Genomic DNA, 20,966 nt, shown 5'->3' with positions numbered 1-20,966 from the left:
GATAGGGTCCATAGGAAACATGCAGGAGGACAAGGTTCCACTGTTTTCCAGTGTCATAACCTCGTGAAGAACAGGATACCCCGCCAACCATGTTATCATCAAAATGCCAGTCTTTCTGCTAAAATCCACTTTGTATGGACAGGAACCAAAGCAAGCAACAAATACACGGAAAAACAGATATGGCCAAAATGTGAAACAAAACAAGATAGATGTACTTGTGGATAGTTTCACATTCTCACCTTGCGGCAGTGCAGTAGATTACGCTCAGCAAATGTATGCAAAGAGTCACAGCTTGTTTTTTATTTGATCAATTGAACTAACCAGTCAAACTGATATACAACAACACAAACATTTACTCGGAAAACTGATTGTTACAAGGGTAGGCCAAGCCACATACATAACAGGCAAATTATGACAATCTATACAACACTTGGGAATCAAGATTTGTCATACAATATTACAACAGTAGAGCTAAGTAGGGATGTAAATCATAACAATTTATACAAAACTAGATTTATAACACATTTATATAATTTATACAAAACTAGATTTATAACACAGTTGCCATCTTACAGCATGGGATCTGCGTTGTTTTCTGCTTCTTGAATGTCTTCATCATCTCCCTCATTTTCTCCTTCAAGCCATTGTTCCAACTCATCAACTTCATCATAGTCATGCATATAGAGATCATCTGAATTATCCCATTGGCCAGTCATCCCCAGCTCCTCCCCATGAAAAACTATATGCAGAAATGGTCTATTCCTGGATAAAGCGTCCAGCACATCCCTGCTGACACTACTAGATACACCTAACCATCTCAATCTCGGGAAATAAGGTTTCTTTAACCATTGGAATGAAAGTTGAGTTATACCTCCACAATTATAGAGATCCAACAGCCGTAAACTGCTTCCGTACCATCCTTCTTCATCAACCTTCATTGATGCTAACATCATAATTGAAGTATCACTTATCAACGGACATTGACGCATTCTAAGCTCAAGTAGTGGAATACGTCTTTTTGCAAGCAAAAGTATACCAGCATCAGATAGGTTTGGAATGTTTGACAAGTCCAATTCTCTCAATTCACAATTAGGAGATTCATCAAAGAGAAAGGAAATACAATTGTCAGTTAGTCTCTTGCACCCTCGTATGGACAATGATACCAGCGAACGCATTGCTCCTTTTGATAAATGGGACAATCCCATATCACTAATATCAGAACCATCAATCAGTAAAGCCTTCAATTCAGAAAGGTTGCTTATGGTTCGAAGGGCTTCATCTCCAATATTCCTACAGTCCCTCAAGTCAAGCACACTAAGATTTCCATTGGAAACCAGTCGTGCAATGCCATGGTTCGTCAAAAGATTACACCATCTTAAACTGACATGTGTCAAAGTAAGTGAAGTTGCAGCAATGTCATGAAATACAAGATCAGTCAAGTGGGGTCCATGATAGATCCTCAGCTTGAAAATTTTCGAACATGAATGCAAAATTGTTCTAAAACCTGTGTCTGTAACCTGACAAAAACCACCAAGACAAATACTTTCCATGTCAGAGCATCTATCAGCCATAAGAAGAATACCGAGATCATTAACTCGCTTGAAGTAAGCTGGGAAAATCTCTTGACTTCTCACCAACGACAAATGTTTCAATCTCCCGTGCTGATTAATTTGTTGTATACCTGCATTGGTAAGATCAAACGCCAATCTTGGTTCCATAATTGGCGAGTCTCGAAGGTCCAAATGTGTCAAACAGTTGATATTATTAGTTATTGTGCTGATCATGGTGTCAGTAATATAATCCACTGAAAGACATAACTTCTGTATTCCTGGTAATATGGATGGCCGAATATGCTCAATTGACTGATATGGTACCACAGGCGGGCTAAGCAATTCTGTCACCATTACCGAAGAAATGTAGCCCATTTCAAGAGATACCAGTGTTGCAGGGGCAATAGACCAAACACGGGCAAAATTGTGCCGCAAAAACATTGAGACATCAAACATCAGGATCAGTGTCTACAAAGCAAAAGAACACAGTTAGCACAAACTGTATCATTAGAAGCATAACAGGAACTGCAATAAATTCAGACCCTCCTAAATCTACCATCCTAGTTGCAAGAAGAGGTGGATGGTAAACAAAGACCAGTTGATGAAAATAAAGGATGGTTCAGGGAACTTTTGCCATTTGCTTTCTGTGTGAGTACTTTCAAGTATCAGTTTTTTCATTTGTTGTTTGAACTTGTAAATTTGCGGAAAACTATTTAGAAACAGAAAGAATGTATGCACCACTCCCACTCAAATCTCTACGAATAAGCCAATGGTCAAAACTGCATGCGACATCCATATAAACAAAAAATCAGAACACAAATTTTGATTAGTTAACAGGGAAATGGATCCGAAACAAAAAAGAGTTGTTATGTAGGAAGTAAGGAGCATAGCAGATCAACTTATGAATCAACGGAAGGGGAGATCACAGGCTTAAGTGAAGTACAACACAAAGATTTCAATGGTGGTAGTAGGCTGGAGTTTCAAAGAGAGAGTGACCGAATCAATGATAAAATAATTGGCAACGAAATGGATATGGAGTTGCTCTTCAGTTTCGGAGAAATCTGAGGTTAAACAGATTTATGAAGGGATCTCATTATTCCTAAGTGTAAGGCCGAGATTCATCAAAATCAGCGGTAATCCTAGAAAACAACCTAGGTATTATTTCCAATATGAGTCATTTTGAAGCATATGTTATCTAAAAGATCTAGCAAAATTATCAATCAGAAAGCTGCCAATAAGTTCACCTTTTGCCTGTTTACGGAGGAACAGAAAACAAAAGGTCCCTCCCTCAAGGTTTTGGTAAGTGGGAGAGTTAGAACGCCAAAAACCAAAATAATGTAACTGCATTTAATTTGTGGTGCCTAAGAAGACCAAAGCTAGTATTTGTGCCAGTTTGTATGCGCCTCGACTAATTCCACAGGGTATGTGCTAACTCCCGCAGAGATGCTGACCAATTCTGTCCACCAAGGTTGTCTAGGCTGAGACAGATTGGAAGAAATCACCTAGCATTTTTGCCTCCACTGTGATTTGAACTTTAAATCTCAAGATTCCCAACCTACTTCATTAACCACCAGGCCACACACTTGGGTGAAAATATTGTAGTTATGTGAGATACTTATTTCCCTAAATACATTGGAACAATGGGTGATGAAAGAGGAGAGTGGAACAAAATAATAACTCCTTACTAATAATACAATGACCTAGTTGACCTTTCCAATGTTATCCACAGTGGAGTTACAGAGTTATTTTGCAAAAGGTTAAAAATGAGGCAGGCTTCACAAAGTCCCACCATATCTACCAGACTACCACTCTTTATTTTTTTGTCAGGATCTAACACTCTTTATTAAAAAGCAGATGTAGGAGAGCAAGCTAGATCTATAATTGATAATTTTTTTGTTCCATTTTAACGACACTTTCGTTTTTGTCAAATTCTTGATGATAAAACCAAGCATACAAATACCAGACTTAAGCATGGTTGGATGTTAAATAAGGTATTAAACATAGTTGAGAATAATATCAAACTATGTTAAGAGATGTAACACACCATGATCTTGTCTATCAAGTATGACGATAGAAACTTCTTCAAATGCCAACTTTTCATCAACCTCCAGTACTTGGGGTGGAATCACATGTGAAGGGTTGTCAACATACTGTTAAGGGAGGACAATGAAGCGGACATGCAAAGACGAAAGTCTGCAGTTATGGATCTAACTCCACCAACTTGAATTAGGAATCAGAGTCTGTCAGACATTCAATATTTAAAAAACTCTTTGATTTTGACATTTTCTATTCTATGACGCTTAATGTGCAAATGTTCAGGCAAAGATGTGGACCACCTTCTCCTAAATTGTCGAGTGGAACTAGTATACAGTGCGATATTGAGATGGTTTGAGCTGCAATGGATTATGTCGGGCACAAGGGAGGAGGCACTCTCCAGTTGGACATTTAGAAGAAGGAAGGCCTGAGCATGTGGGTGATGTTAAGAGTCTTACAATGATGGAAGAATTGGTTGTAAGTCTGCTTACCTAGTCTAGAACAATCTTCACCTCATGAGCTAACTTTTGGATTGAGTTAGGCTCAAGATTCATTTTCTTTGCACTTGCTTTCTGTTTTTAAATTCCATGCTCAATTAAACATTGTCAACATAAATGAAGAAAGTAGTCGAAATGTATTCATAAACAAAAAGTGTAGAGGACTAGCATTGTCATGTGATAATTTACATGCTTAATTTGATATGCTACTTTCTCCAAGTCACAAGCATACACATTGTCCAATTGTCATCTGAACAAATTTGGCAATAAACCAATAACTTCATTTAAGAAAACTAGGGGAGCGACTAGCCGTTAAAAATTGCTAGACCCATCTATTAAATTTATTAAAAAGATTATGATCTATTCCCACTATCCCTCAAGGAAAAAGTTAGGCGGAAGTCCAAAATGCTTCAGTCTTTCTTAAAACCTGAAGGAAGAAAGAAAAAGCAAAAGAAATCTCAAAATTTCAATAGTGAAACGCTGGACTGATTCCCCACCCCCTAACCTTTTCTGACCTAGCAAATTACCATTATCAATTTGGATAAGGTATGTGCACCATTGGTTATTATTAGGGCATCTCCAACCCTAATCTCTATTTTACACTCCAGAGTTCTCTATTTTTCCAGACAACCAACTCCAACCCAATTCTCTATTTTACTCTCTAAAAAGGAATCTTTTTCCCTCTCTTCAATATTATATTATTATTTCTATTTCATTCTTATTTTCTTATTTCATAATATACATCCTTTATTTCTTTTTTTCCAAATAATCACTTTATATAGTTTTCAAGTAATATAAAAATTGTTTTTTCAAATCCTTTACTTAATATAAAATTATATTTTTTTCCTAAATTTCTAAATAACATAAATTGCAAGCTAATATTATATAATATACAAATTAATGGACAATTCAAATAAAAGTGAAATTATTAATGAAATATAATTACATAAATACTCTACTTTCAAAATGCTCTATTAATGCATTACGGAGTTCAAAATGAGCATTTTTATCCTTAATTAGTTTATGTCTAGCTAAATATTGTTCAAATCGGAGATTTTCATGCAACAAGAACTACGAATAAATCAACAAGCACAACCGCAATCACAACTACACTAATTATGTGGATCATACACTAATTTTTCCGAATATTGTTAAATATGAAAACGACCTACCGGATTACTAAACTATTGTTGTGATAAAATTATTATGTTATGTATTTTTATCTTGTATTTAAATTATTATGTTATGTATTGTATTTTTAAATTAAATTTTTCATCTTATTATTTTAATTTTGTGCATTCTTCATAGTGAAAATTAATAATGATATCAAACTATATTAAAGTGACGAAAATTTTAAAAATTGAAACATTATTAATTCGGGATGAAAGTAGTATATATTAAATAATATATTTTTTAAAATATTATATTACATTTAAAATAAATTACTAATATTAGAGATATAATTAATGGTCTTACATGAAAAATAATATGTTAATTACAAAATAATAGAAATAATAATAAAATAATGAAAAAAGGAAATAGAGAGTGTGAATAGTAGTTCTCCAATAGAGAGTCATTTAGAGAATGGTTGGAGAGCTCATTCTCTATTTTACTCTCCAAATATAGAGAATGGAGAGTAAAATAGAGGTGGGTTGGAGATGGTCTTAGCACAAACAATGTGAAGTGAGAGAACTAAAACAGAGAAACTCATCCACAATCGACCCTGGCATAGAGGCCGTGATAGAAACCGTGAAAGGGAAGAACCTTGGCAAAACGGAATATTTTCTTTAGGACGGTTACACCATTGATATTTCCCATTTAAGTTAGAGTTACAATAGTGCCACTTTAAATGCTATGCTTGGGTTCAATTTTTTTCATTTGTTTGATAGGCAGTTCAAACAATATCTTAGCTAATGTTTTTCAATTAAAAAAAAATGTTGATTAACCCATTTCTTTATATTGTGAGGTAATGGCTTAGCCTATTTATTATCCAAATAACTTAAATCTTTATTATGCCACACTTTCAAGAAGCCTTACTTCCAGCTGAGTGCATCCGCCAAATAAGACCTCTAGATCAGATACATCAATTGATCTGCCTCTCTTCTCCGCCAAAGAGCTCAAATAAAGAAACCTGAGGAGCAAAATTAAAGATAGCAAACAAGCTAATGACCAACTGAACAAATCATCAAATGAGTTTTCTGTTTTTCTTTCTTTTTTCTCATGATTCATTATACAAGCTTAAACTAGACTTCATTTCATTCCACAATAAAGAGAAACCAAGAAAAACTCATACATGGATTTAGAAAGAGAAAATAAGAAAAGCTTTTGAGAGAAATAACCTGAGGTCTTTACAGTACTGGCCGACCTGAGACAGAAGCCTTCCACTGAAATCAGCGCAGTTATGAAGGCAAAGCTCTTGTAAAGTCGGCTGAAGAAGACAATCAAGGGATGAATCATCAAGTCGCGTGCAATCTACCTTCAAGCTACGAAGGTAAGGATTGGGAGGTAGCAACGGCCTTATATATTCAGCAGGCGGAGCAATATCCTGATAAGAACACACTAACTTAGCAGAGGTGTATGCAGGAGGGGGTCACCGGGTTCACAGGAACCCATGCTCCCCTCCTGAAATCATATATAATAGTGTTATATTTATAAATTTTTGTTAAATATAGATGTGTGAACCTACACTCGAAGTATCATGTAATGTGACAATGATTGGGTGCACCTCTTAGTGAGGTTAGAATTTGAATTTTATATCTATCTTATTTTATTTTTCTTTCTAAAATTGGGTAACACCTTTCTAAGTGGCTATTGTTAGCACTTTTGGCGTTTTAATTAATTAAGCATTTCGATTTTGGACCTATGATTTTAAATTTTGAACTGCTTTCAATGATAACAACTTAAATCTTAAACCGATTAGATCCACATTTTCATAATAGTGCACCCATCATCTCGAAATCCTGGATACGCCTCTTTAATAAACTTAGATAACAAGAATTGATGCTAAGTCATGTAGAAGAACATTAGAAATAGACTTACGAGGAGATGAAAACTAGGAATGAAGCAAAGCATGTGTGAGGCACATGAATGGAAGGCCTTGCAAGTGCATGCCAGGGAACGAATGGAAGCTATGTCCAGCTTCGTCATCACAGTGGCCAATAGTGCTGATGGAAGAAGGTCCAGGCTCATCTGCTGGTGTGCACCAGAACCTGAAGACTTAGCCATTTTTTCCTCTTTGCCAGACTGGACTCCGAGAAGGCAACAAATTGAGTTAGTGTGCAGACGAGATGTAACTTGTGGATAAGGGCTCGAAACTGGACAATGTCAGTTGCTCCAATCACTTTGTTACTGGCAATGGAAAGAGGATGTCAGATACTCTTTCTCAGGACAAACAAAGCAACATTAGTTGCGTTTCTCTTCTGTTTAGTTACTAGAAAAAATGCACAAAATCTACAGAGAAATAATTATATATACTGTAACCTCCATTTATGAGAAGCTCCTATCAAATTTCAAAAGACCCAAAAATGGCTCAATCCCCAAAGGAAGAAGAGTCCATTTGTAGACACAAAATAGGTTAAGCTTTTCTGATAAATAGAAAATTACCCTAACTTCACGAGTTTGGAAACAGAACAAACACACCTGATATTTAAAGTCAACCAAACAGGATTATTTCAGTTTAGTGATTTCACAACCATAAGATATTAACATGCAGATTCTTATGCTAAATTTACAACAAGATCCACTGACTAATCTCTAATACACACAAAGTCTCCAATAGACCATCACAAAGTTAAGAATCTGAAGTTATTCAGTTGGAAATACACATAGGATTTACAATCTGGTGGGAGAAAGAAAGCACGAAAGAGGCGGAGAAGGAAAAAATATAAATTTTACCGGATAACTTCGCCGGAGAAGATAGATAGAGAAAATTGTCACCGAATTGTGTGGGTTCGTGTTGGGGCGTGGAGTTCGAGGCGCCGGTGGAGTCGGAGATGAGTGAGGCGATTGATGCTGATGCTATTTAACCTCTCTTGATGCAAATGGACACTTGCGACAAGTGACAACCTTAATAACTACTCCCTCCCATTCCTTTTTAGTTATCCACTTTAGAAATGACACACAAATTAAGGCAACAATAATTAGCACAGCGAAGTTACAATTTTACCCTTATGACAACTTTTCACTTCAAAATTACAACCACTTATTTGAATTTAAGTGAAATAAATTGGAGGGAAACAACATACACTTTTACAATTTTCAAGAAGTATAAATAAGGGTATAATAGGAAAAAATTTGTTGTTCTTTCTTGATTTGTCAAAATGGACAACTAAATAGGGACAACTAAAAAAGGAAATATGGACAAGTAAATAGGGACGGAGGGAGTAGTAAAATTTTGCACAATTTTTAAGTAACAAAAATACAGTATTTAGGATCTAATTTAATTATACTACCTCCTCCACTTTTAATTGTCATTTTTTTTTATATAGAATCAAACTATAAAAATTATGACTAATATTTTACAATGTATTTTTTTTATCATATTGATATGCAAAAAATTACAATTTATAGTATTTATTTTTATAGTTTTTGAATATTTATTTTTTTTTGTTTACAATATTGAATTCATGTAATCTAATTTAATTTTGAAAATTAGTCATATGGACTTTCGAACTGCAACGTGACAAATAAAAGTGGACGAATGGAGTAATTAATACACTAAACTTTTTATTAATTTTTAAATTTGCCTATTTATATATTTTTAATTCTAGAATATAATACTTTGATATTTTTCAATCAATTACATATAAATAACTATTAATCAATATTAAAAACAAAATATACTATTAAATTTTGAGATGATGGTTTTATAATGTATTGAATAAATTTTGCAAATACTCAATATCCTTCGTTACTGAGAGTAAAATGCATGTTTAAGGTTTACATATACATTGTATTTTTTGTTTCATTAGTAAATGACGCAAAAGATCCTTATTGTACTCCTTCTTTTGACAAATTTGTTAAGTGTTTTGATTAGTTATCAATTTATCATAATAATATCTCTCTCGTTTTGGTTATGAGATTTTGGATTTAAATCTTAAAATGGAGAAATCCCGAATAAAAAATGTTTCTTCTTCAATGGAGATGCACAATGCAACTCTAAATCAGTAAGTCTCAAATATCAAATAGTTAACAAACTGAAAATTATTTCAAATTATTACATTAGACAAGCAATAAAATAGATTGGCACGCAATAACATTTAAAAACAATAACATACTTAATATAATCTCATATATAATACACACAACAATATTCAAAACAAATTACCCCAAATTAATCCGAACAATTGTCCCAAACTAAATCCAAATGCTCACAATAAAACAATAAAAACCGAAGAAACAAACCCTAAATAACATTAGTGTTATTAAGGACACACAATAAATTTAGTGGGTCGATTTTATTCTTTCATCTTGATAAGTTGATTTATAATAGTGTCTATTGTTCATATTTAATTGAATACAAATATAATAGTAGTAATTTAATTTGTGAAATGATTTTTAAATTTACTTTGCTTGATATTTTTAATTATATTTAAATCATCATGTTAATATTATATCAATATTTAATTTATTTTTTATTTATCTATATATAATATTAATTGAAAATTTGAATATGAATATTTTAGTTTAATAAAAATAAAAATTTGATTAAATTTTTATAATATATATTTATCTTAATATTAAAAGTGCATTGATATTTATCATTTTTAGTAATTTGACTCTCAAAAGTATTTTTTTTAAAAAATTTAGTCAAACACAATTTGTTTATCCAAAGCACTTTTCAAATGAATTAACCAACACACAATTTTTTTTTAACTTTTGAAAAGCTATTTTAAAACAGTGTTCTTAAGAATAAACAATTTTTAGCAGTATTGTCAAACAGACTCTTACACTCTATTTGAATCATTGTTACTCATTTTATTGTATTGTATCATTACTATACCTACGATGTTTGCTTTGATTGTTACTTGAAATATATTGTATTGTATTGTTAAATTTTGTTGTTACGTAACAATGAAAACCCCTATTTTATGGAACAACCGATTTGGTGTGTTCCCATTGTTACTTAATTTCTATTTCCAATTATATCTTTACATAATATTTCAAAATACTATTTTACCCTTTACCTTATATTATCTAATTCTAGTCAAACCTCCTACCCTAGAATAATTAAGGATATTTTAGTAAATTTATAAATTACAATACAGTACAATACAATCAAACCAAACAATTAAAATGTTATTAAACAATAACAAACAATACAGTCTAGCAAAACATTGTATCTACCATGCAGTACAATATAATAGAGTACAATACAATATATTATGAAATAATGGGTAACAATGATCCAAACAAAGTGTTAATCATAATAGATAGGATTTATAAAATTATGTGTGAGAAAATTAATAGTGTGAGTGATATTATAGTGAGGTAGAAAAACCAAAAGAAGTTATTTCTATCGAATACATTGTCTTTAAAGTTTTGGAAAAATCAAAATAATTACTTCTCTTCTGATATTTAGAATGGACAATTACTTTAAAATAATTATTTTTAATATGCATGATAACTATTGAAAGTTTTAATTTAATTTTGTAGTTATCGATTTTTTTTGTCAACATAAATGAATATTTTTAAATTAATTTACATCTACAGAAAACGAGCTATCACATTGAACATGGTTTGATCATATAACTTATTAGCAATTAGATTAGTAAACAAATTTAAACGGATACTATTTAAAGAACGGTGGGAAATATCACAAATATTGTGTAGTTATAGTTTTAAAAATTCCATAACCAATCAACAATGAAAAGAAAAAAATATTAAATAAAATATTTATGAGTTCTTGATTGTCGGGAATAATACGATATTTTTCACCATTTCTTTTAGATTTTCTTCTTGGATGTTATTATCATCTAACTCCAACTCTATTAGTGACTTATTCATTTGAAGAACATCCTCATTTTTTTTATAATTTTTTTTTCACTCTCCCTAGGAGCTCCCATCCCTTTTGCTAACTTGATGACTCGAACTCGCAACCTTCGAGTTGAAAGTGAGGGGTGCTTACCATCCGAGCAACTCCCTCTTGTCTAAAGAACATCCCCATAGTTTTCAATTCAAGATTTATTATTTGTTAAAAATCAATCAAGTGCTCTTTTTTGAGATTTATTTGATTTTACAAATTTTTTCATTTTCTTTTTTTGTAAGATCGAAATCATATTTTCTAGTTGACATATTATATTAATGAAATTTTAATAATAACTAAAACAAGAATATATATACTTATAAACTAAGAATATCAATTGTTATGTCGTAATTTTATTATCTTTAGAAAAATTACTCTTTGAAATGTTCTAAATATAAAAAACAATTCGAGAAAAATACTTAGAAAAGGAGTCACCATTTAATTTTTATATAAATTAAAAAAACTTAATTTAAAAAGACACTAACAGATTAAGTCTTTAAGATTTTAGAGAAAAGGGTATAAGGTTCTCATTTACAGTTAAAAAAGGTTTTAAGCATTAGGATTGCCCGCTAACACACAGTTATCCTACGATTTGACTAAAATATTTTTTGACTAACTCTTTGTGAAAAGTACTTAAAAGTAATCAAGACTTATAAACCCTTCGAAAGAAAATAGCTTTAGATACTTGAAATAATTTTATATTTTTTAAAGGGAAAAAGAACAAATATATCCCCGAACTATTATAAATGGTATCCAAATACTCTTCGTTATACTTTTAGGACATTAATATCCTTGCCGTCTAAATTTTAGGGTGTAAATCCCCTTTGGACTAACAGAGAGACGCGTGTCTCCATCCAAATGATTTTCTGATTTAATTTAATTTTAATATTTTACCTATCATTAAAAAACCCACCCATCACTCACATTAAAACATCCGACCCAATTATAACTAACAACATATCCATCAAATTGGAACCCAAAACCAATCCTTCCAATACCACCACGACCATCGCCGGCGACACCATTCTTCTTGTTTCTGCCACAATATGTATAAGAGCTTCGGAAGAGCGGTTTGGTGATGATCCATCCTCAAAGATTTCAATGACATCCCAGTCAATTGACCACCGTCGACAATTGTAGATGTTTATTGGGTCTTTATTTTCCTCAGTTAGTTTTACACAATATTCAACTGAACCATAAGACAAATGAAGAAATACTATCTAAACCATTTTTTTTTCATAGCCAAAATCAGATACCAAAATTTGAATTTTGTACGATTAGAACAAAATCACAACTCAAATGTTATCGAAATTTTCATACTAAAACTTAAATAGCAGAAGCCTAACGAAGACCATAAGCAAAGCTAGACCGTTGAGAATTTTGGGATGAGGTTCTACTTCGATCTCTTCTTATCTTTTGGCGCTTCCTCTTGAGCCTCCTCATACGCTTCTTCTTCCACTTAGCTTTCATCCCGAATAAGTGAATATTGAATAGTAAACTGAGAATATTCCGGTGTGCTAACAAGCTATAAACTCATATCATCTTAACAAGATTTGGACTTTGGAATGTTAGTGTGAGGAAGAATGATGGATGAAGTTGGGTGTTTTTTTTTAATTGTGAATAAAAATGAAATTAAATATGGCTGGATCGTTTAGTATGCCACGTGTCCATCCGCTATTAAGGATATCACAACCTAAAAGAATGACGGTAAGGGTACAACCTTAGGGGTTATTTGGTGTGAAGGAATAAGAAAATATTAAGGAAATAATGATGGGATAATTTTTTTTTATCATGTTTGAGATAACTTATCCACCATATATCATAGTGATGAGTTGTTTCATATACATGGTGGTATAAGTTATCTGAAGATTGCCATTTATATCATAGTGCCAATAAGTTGTACCATATATGGTGGGATAAATTATCCCAAGATAGCTAACCCCCACGATAACTTATCCTGGGATAAATTGTTCCCAACCAAACGATCATTTTTGACATACATTTTTTATCGTTCGAGGGTATATTTGTCCTTTTTCCCTTTTTTAAAAAAAGATAACCTTTGTCAAAATGACTGCGTAGAGAAAGTTGATTAAATAAAATCATTCAAATAAAATGACTCTTCATAACTAAATCCCAAGATAGAAACCCCAGGATAACTTATCCTGGGATAAATTGTTCCCAACCAAACGACCATTTTTAACATACATTTTTATTGTTCGAGGATATATTTGTCCTTTTTTCCTTTTTAAAAAAACGATAACCTTTGTCAAAATGACTGCGTAGAGAAAGTTAATTAAATAAAATCATTCATATAAAATGACTCTTCATAAACTAAATGGTTCATCTTTAGAGGGGGTTTGATTAAGTTAACCAAAATATTCCAAGAGTTAGAATTCAAGCATTCAAACAAAATAACAATTCAATATTTAAAGCTAAAAATGTCCAAAGAGGACTGTTTTGGGCCCAAAGGTCAGGTTCTGTTTGCCTGGACCGACTTTGGACCTTCAGCTGCTGATCGTCTTGGGTTTTGACCCATTTTCGTATATCATGTATACTGCATGTTTTTCCAATGTAATACAGATATATAACCCATTTTTCAACTTCCAAAATCGGTATATTTGCTTCCAATCCCTACAATTCAGCTTTCTTAGACCCAATTCGCTTTCTTCTCCATTTGAACAAGAATAGGGTTGACTTGAAACAATCCGACAAAATGCAAGGGATGATTCCAAAGTAAACTCGAATTGGTGTCGCACGAAAAATAAAAATAAGGATTAAAAGAGGCAAAATAAATCAAGTATACAATGACTTAACACGGATCATAGTCTTAGCAAAACAGGTTAAACAAAATAAAAAAAATCTTATACATTACTCTTATTTAGAAGTGGGAGTAGGGAAGGACGAACAAGGGCAAATAGGTAATTCTAATGTTAACTTTGGGGTAAATTTGTAAATTAACTTTTCACATGTGTATCCACTTTATGCTTTTGTTAAATTCGGGATGAAAGTAGTATCTATTAAAATAATATATTACATTTAAAATAAATTACTAAGGAGATATAATTAATGGTCTTACATGAAAAATAAAATGTTAATTACAAAATAATAGAAATATATTAAAATAATGAAAAAATGAAATAGAGAGTGTGAATAGTAGTTCTCCAATAGATAGTCATTTAGAGAATGGTTGGAGAGCTCATTCTCTATTTTACTCATCCAAATATAGAGAATGGAAAGTAAAATAGAGGTGGGTTGGAGATGGTCTTAGCACAAACAATGTGAAGTGAGAGAACTAAAACAGAGAAACTCAGGCCGTGATAGAAACCTTGCTTGGCAAAACGGAATATTTTCTTTAGGACGGTTACACCATTGATATTTCCCATTTAAGTTAGAGTTACAATAGTACCACTTTAAATGCTATGCTTGGGTTCAATTTTTTGTCATTTGTTTGATAGGCTGTTCAAACAATATCTTAGCTAATGTTTTTCAATTAAAAAAAAATGCTGATTAACCCATTTCTTTATATTATGAGGGTAATATAAATCCACACTTTCAAGAAGCCTTACTGAGTGCATCCGCCAAATAAGACCTCTAGATCAGATACATCAATTGATCTGCCTCTCTTCTCCGCCAAAGAGCTCAAATAAAGAAACCTGAGGAGCAAAATTAAAGATAGCAAACAAGCTAATGATTACCAACTGAATCAAATGAGTTTTCTGTTTTTCTTTCTTTTTTCTCATGATTTCATTATACAAGCTTAAAACTAGACTTCATTTCATTCCACAATAAAGAGAAACCAAGAAAAACTCATACATGGATTTAGAAAAAGAAAATAAGAAAAGCTTTTGAGAGAAATAACCTGAGGTCTTTACAGTACTGGCCGACCTGAGACAGAAGCCTTCCACTGAAATCAGCGCAGTTATGAAGGCAAAGCTCTTGTAAAGTCGGCTGAAGAAGACAATCAAGGGATGAATCATCAAGTCGCGTGCAATCTACCTTCAAGCTACGAAAGGTAAGGATTGGGAGGTAGCAACGACCTTATATATTCAGCAGGCGGAGCAATATCCTGATAAGAACACACTAACTTAGCAGAGGCGTATGCAGGAGGGGGTCACCGGGTTCACGGGAACCCATGCTCCCCTCCTGAAATCATATATAATAGTGTTGTATTATAATTTTTTGTTAAATATAGATGTGTGAACCTACACTCAAAGTATCATGTAATGTGACAATGATTGGATGCACCTCTTAGTGAGGTTAGAATTTGAATTTTATATCTATCTTCTTTTATTTTTCTTCTAACTTAGCAGAGGCGTATGCAGGAGGGGGTCACCGGGTTCACGGGAACCCATGCTCCCCTCCTAAAATCATATATAATAGTGTTGTATTTATAATTTTTTGTTAAATATAGATGTGTGAACCTACACTCAAAGTATCATGTAATGTGACAATGGTTGGATGCACCTCTTAGTGAGGTTAGAATTTGAATTTTATATCCATCTTCTTTTATTTTTCTTTCTAAAATTGGGTAACACCTCTCTAAGTGGCTATTGATAGCACTTTTGGCGTTTTAATTAATTAAGCATTTCGATTTTGGACCTATGATTTTAAATTTTTAACTGCTTTCAATGATAACAACTTAAATCTTAAACTTATTAGATCCACATTTTCATAATAGTGCACCATCATCCCGAAATCCTGAATACGCCTCTTTAATTAACTTAGATAACAAGAATTGATGCTAAGTCATGTAGAAGAAGAAATAGACTTACGAGGAGATGAAAACTAGGAATGAAGCAAAGCATGTGTGAGGCACATTGGAAGGCCTTGGAAGTGCATGCCAGGGAACGAATGGAAGCTATGTCCAGCTTCGTCATCACAGTGGCCAATAGTGCTGATGGAAGAAGGTCCAGGCTCCTCTGCTGGTGTGCACCAGAACCTGAGGACTTAGCCATTTTTTCCTCTTTGCCAGACTGGACTCCGAGAAGGCAACAAATTGAGTTAGCGTGCAGACGAGATGTAACTTGTGGATAGGGCTCGAAACTGGACAATGTCAGTTGCTCCAATCACTTTGTTACTACTGGCAATGGAAAGAGGATGTCAGATACTCTTTCTCAGGACAAACAAAGCAACATTAGTTGCGTTTCTCTTCTGTTTACTACAAAAAATGCACAAAATCAAGGATACAATGACTTAACCGCATGCTCTAGATTTGTTCTATCACTGGCTTTTGCTCTTCGTCAAATCTGGATCATTATTTTTGGATCTCAATTTTGCCTCAAATGTTTCTTTGATGTTGCTCTAATCATTGGTTAGTAAGTTTTTCCCCTTCCCCCCCAATTTTTCGGTAATGTGTCCAACTCTTAAAAAGAATCTATAATGGTATTTTTTCCATTATTCTACGGATTCTTAGGTTGCGTATCATAAACTGTATGTAATTTTCCTATGCATGTTTGAAAATAGAAATAATATGTATATAACTTTGATGTACAGAGTGCATCTATGGTGGTTTTTGTGCTGATTTTAACCGAGTATCCAGGTGTGCTCTAAAGTCGAATAACAACAAGCAGAGCTCTCACTTCGAATCTGCATCTATGGTGGTTTTAAACTCTGTCCCATCTTTTTTTCTGACTGCTTCAAATCTGCTTTTGGTAAGTTTCCAAGTCTTTCATTTTAATTGCTGATTTTACCGAGTATCCAGGTGTGCTCTAAAGTCGAATAACAACAAGCAGAGCTCTCACTTCGAATCTGCATCTATGGTGGTTTTAAACTCTGCCCCATCTTTTTTCCTGACTGCTTCAAATCTGCTTTTGGTAAGTTTCTAAGTCTTTCATTTTAATTGCTTTGGTGTTTTTATTCGTTATTTTTACTGGTGGTTAAGGATCTTTCTCCTTCACTCTTTCAATATCGAATCTATCTTTGCTTAACTATTGTTTCTTGTAATCGAGAACCTTTTTGACAAAACAAAGTTCAATCACCCCTTATATTCAATACAAGAAAAGGTGCAATATTGTTTGTTTGATCATGAGAATCCACAAGTTCATGAAATGTCTTGTTTGTTTGAATCATAAAAACCCACATGTTCAAGATTACTTCAAGTTGTACTCATATACTCCACATTGATTGGTTTCTATATCTTCTATGAGGTTGCCGGAAATCTTGGTAATTCGTAGTCTCTACTACGAAGAGGAAAAATAATTATTTTGTGAACTCTCTTTGTTCATGATTACTGTTTATTCCTAAGTTTATTTCAATTATTAGCTATTCATAGACTCATCAGCCTTTGCTATGAAGATTCAATCTTGAAGGATTATTGTTCTTTAAGTTTTCACTTTCTTCTTTTGTTGAAATCAAGGGACAACTCTCTAAGGAGCTGAAGATATCTTCTTCTTTTTTAGTGTTGAATTGATATTTGAACTTAAAGAATAACTTGTGTATCCAATCAATTGGGGCTCCGTACTTGTGCTAATTTCTTTCCTTTACTTTTCTTGTAGCTGTTTTGTTTTGAGGATAATTGAAACTCTAGATCAATCTTCTCTTCAACTCTGTCAAGATATGTATTTTGTGCTACACTATGTTCATGTATATCAATTTAATTAGCCTTAATAGCAAACTGACGAACAATTTATCATTTAAATTTTATATGAAGTGAAAGGATCCTTAGCTTTGATTTGTGATGAATTTGAATGAAATAGGACTTCATAAGTGGTATTGATGTTTTCATTCTCGGGCTAATTAAAATTTCATTTATCTAAAACTATCGTAATTGGTAACATCTTCATCTATTTTGATTTAGTAAATTAGTGATCTACCAATAAAGGTGTTTGTATGTTGTTAATGAAACCACATACTGCTTTTTCTAGTCTCTTCAAGTCTTTTTCCTGTCATCTTCTTCCTCTACTTTTTTCAGCTACATCTATCTCACTCAACTTCTATTTCTCTCCTTTTCAGATTTTTTAAAATTTCATTTAATTTTTCAGCTGTGACCTGGAACCTCTTTATAGGTTTGTGGGTTTCCAATTTTGAGTTCATTTCAAACGAACACAGGGTGTTCTTTTTAAATTTAGGTGCCATAATACCTCAATGCCTTCTCAGATGTGTCTTTGCGTTTTTGTGATGTTTGAGTTAACTGTAAGAGTGGTTTAAGAAAATATTGATCATATTAGAGGAGAACATAGAGTTGCAGCTAATGGTTCAACTCTAGCACACACAAGTTGTCCCTTTTTGTTAAAATTAACTCCTTTGATTTTGCTAAATCTAAACAGGAAATAACATATCTTGCTTTGGTGAAGATGCGGGACAACCCCAGAAAATTATGCTATTGACGTCCCATTATTTGAATGAGCAAACCTAGCCAAAATAGTGGTAAGAACAGAATCATCTCTGGCAGCAACATAAAATTATTTATATGACTCTTGAATTACCAAAGCTTGATCTTTAATGGGTTGTAAAAGAGCATGTTATGTCTTGGAAGATAAGACAGCATGCAATGACTGTCGGAATAAATACTTGACATGTAATGATCTCGACAAGTTTTCTATACGTACTTCTAAGGAAATGTTGTAATACTGATATGATGTTTCTCATTTGTCCATATTGGGCCCGTGCTAGCACGAGCATTTCCATCTAGTAACTACATATACCCATGAGAATGCATAATCCACCTACGGCCTAACAAGTTGGAATACAAGACTAAAATCATTTAAATGCTCAAATTGATATGATGTTTCAGAAAACAGTAATAAGGGAATTCCGTAGAGACATTTTATCTCAAATACATATTCACAACAAGGCACACATCTTGAAGGCACAAACTTATCAAAAAATATAAAATTAGTCCAGCTCAATCAATATATGAGAACAAAAACAAATGATAGAATTAAGAGCAGGTATCTATCAATTGATAATTCTAAACATGTGTCACCAAATCTGTTGTAGTAATAGCAAACGTAGTGATAACAGTAGCATGAGACTTCAATGACCCAATATCCCAAAGTAGCAGTGATGGAAATGTAACAAAGAGCTTACCAATTGAAAATGCAATGGTGATGAGTGAATGAGAAAGGAAATTATGCAGAGACTATGACATGGAATATATAAATTCGAACAGGAAACATAACTTTAAAGGAAACAACATGTCTAGAAGATTTAAACCAAAATGTAAGTTGGGACTCTTTTCCGAATAGATCTAGACATATAAGATGAATGGAATACCTTCATGAATGAATATGGAATAACATACATAAGACATAAAAGACAATGAGTGATTATATATAGCAATAATATAGCAAAGCCATCAATTATACATATAAGAAAATGCATCAGTGATTAGAAATTCAAAACGAAAACATGTTCATTGCCACTTCTGCCCTATTTCACATATAGCCAGATTAACCCGAAGTCACACATAACAAATACACAGCTAATTCATTGAATGTAAAATCAACCAATATGAGATAGGAGAAAAGAGGAAGTTACCTTCTTTGGAGAAGCGAGACTATGACGAGAACTCCACTACCACACAAGAACTTCCGAGAGTTTAGATGAACGACCAAAAGGACGAAGCAAAAGCTCGAATGTATTTCGGTATCTACTCCCGTTCCTAAATCCTTTAACGAGCTGTTCTTACTTCTATCTTTTTTCCCACTTCTTCCTCCAATGTATATTTTTCTCTCTATCAATTTCTACACCCTTTCAATGAAAAGGGAGGAGGCTATTTATAGAGGGTGAAGGGACAGATTTTTTTAGGGTTCTTTAAGAGAAAAGGTTGGTACCTACTCTCAACGGCTTGTAAAGGATGGTCGTCCGATCTTGGAGGAAGGACGGAGAACAATATGAGATTGAGACACCTGGATTCTTCAACGGCTCTTTGAACGAACGGACAAGGAAGAGGGACGCGCTGGGCTCGAGGTCGCGATTTGCTGCTGTTGTACTGGGTTTCGATTTACGGGTTTGCAGTTTCTCGCTAGGAAGAAACGTACAGGGGTCGGGTCGGTTTGCTATAGGGTCTTTTTGAATTGTATTGTATTGAGGAATTGTTGTTTGTTGTTGGTATTGAATTGGATTTGTGGGCTGGGTCTTTGCAGATTGAATAGTGGGCTGGGTCGGGTTACTGATTTGGTATGAGTTTGTATTGTTGTATTGTAGTTGTTGTGGGTATTGTATTGTTGGTCTTGTTAGAAGAATTGGAAGGGAAACCTGGGCCGGTTGGATTTCTTTTTGAAAACAGTGGGCTGCTGAAATTGCTGAATTGGGTCACTTTGAAATGGCCCAAAACTGATCTTAAATATAGGTTGGAATTGATATTAGTAGATGGTTAAGGATTGCAATTGTAGCCAATTTAAGAAATTAGTCAAATTAAATTTAATTAGTAAATTTGGCTAAAATTTAAATAAGACGAAGTAATATAATCAACTAACGAGCTTCTTAATCTCAACGAAATAAAGTAATAAACTTAATTGAACTTAAATGACTTAGAATTAAAACCGTAATTTAAACTAAACTAATTTAATAAAATATTTAACTAAAAAAATGAAAATCTTTTACGATGATTTTCGAATATTCATAAAATGACATAATTATATACATAATTGTAATAATATAGATATTTATGATTTAAAATTATCAAAAATGACAAAATTACTTTAAAAATAACTTGAAAAATATTTTGAATTTTATAAAATTAATTATTTCAAATCGTTTGCAATTGAAGAAACTCGATGATTAATATACAATGTGGAGGTCCAAAATTGTGTGTCAACATCAACAATTACAAATTTTCAAGAAAAACTATAAAATAAAGTTAAAATAACAAAACCTAGCTCAAGAATTTGATAAGTTGATATAAAAATATCAAAATAG

General features: G+C 32.9%; 1 protein-coding gene across 3 annotated transcripts; it reads right to left on the bottom strand.

Annotated features, from left to right (window-relative positions):
• Positions 1-335: 335 nt before the first annotated feature.
• On the bottom strand, positions 336-15,937 carry LOC125867498 (F-box/LRR-repeat protein 10). 3 transcript variants are annotated; one of them, XM_049548024.1, is made up of 5 exons: positions 7,976-8,114; positions 7,121-7,429; positions 6,421-6,626; positions 6,119-6,212; positions 339-2,018 (listed from the first exon to the last, which is right to left on the bottom strand). In XM_049548024.1, exons 2-5 carry the CDS (start codon positions 7,304-7,306, stop codon positions 570-572), a joined length of 1,935 nt encoding a protein of 644 aa, XP_049403981.1. In that variant the 5' UTR covers positions 7,307-7,429; positions 7,976-8,114; the 3' UTR covers positions 339-569. The 3 variants fall into 3 exon arrangements, with proteins under 3 accessions (XP_049403989.1, XP_049403997.1, XP_049403981.1); XM_049548032.1 differs by lacking the exons at positions 7,121-7,429; positions 7,976-8,114 and adding an exon at positions 15,878-15,937 and having other exon boundaries at positions 336-2,018; XM_049548040.1 differs by lacking the exons at positions 6,421-6,626; positions 7,121-7,429; positions 7,976-8,114 and adding an exon at positions 14,965-15,109 and having other exon boundaries at positions 336-2,018.
• Between the last annotated feature and the right edge of the window lie 5,029 nt (positions 15,938-20,966).

Source organism: Solanum stenotomum, chromosome 1 (assembly GCF_019186545.1).
Source record: "Solanum stenotomum isolate F172 chromosome 1, ASM1918654v1, whole genome shotgun sequence".
Classification (NCBI taxonomy): Eukaryota; Viridiplantae; Streptophyta; class Magnoliopsida; order Solanales; family Solanaceae; genus Solanum; species Solanum stenotomum.
Note: the sequence above shows the minus strand (reverse complement) of the source record. Positions and strands in the feature narration are given on the sequence as shown.

Bases quoted from the DNA above. Each gene is read 5' to 3' on its own strand.
- LOC125867498 (XM_049548024.1), bottom strand. From the start codon at position 7,306: ATGGCTAAGTCTTCAGGTTCTGGTGCACACCAGCAGATGAGCCTGGAC. The intron at 6,627-7,120 runs GTAAGTCTATTT...TGTTCTTATCAG, and splicing joins TTCCTAGTTTTCATCTCCTC to GATATTGCTCCGCCTGCTGA. The intron at 2,019-6,118 runs GTAAGGCTTCTT...TTTGCTTTGTAG, and splicing joins GCGGATGCACTCAGCTGGAA to ACACTGATCCTGATGTTTGA.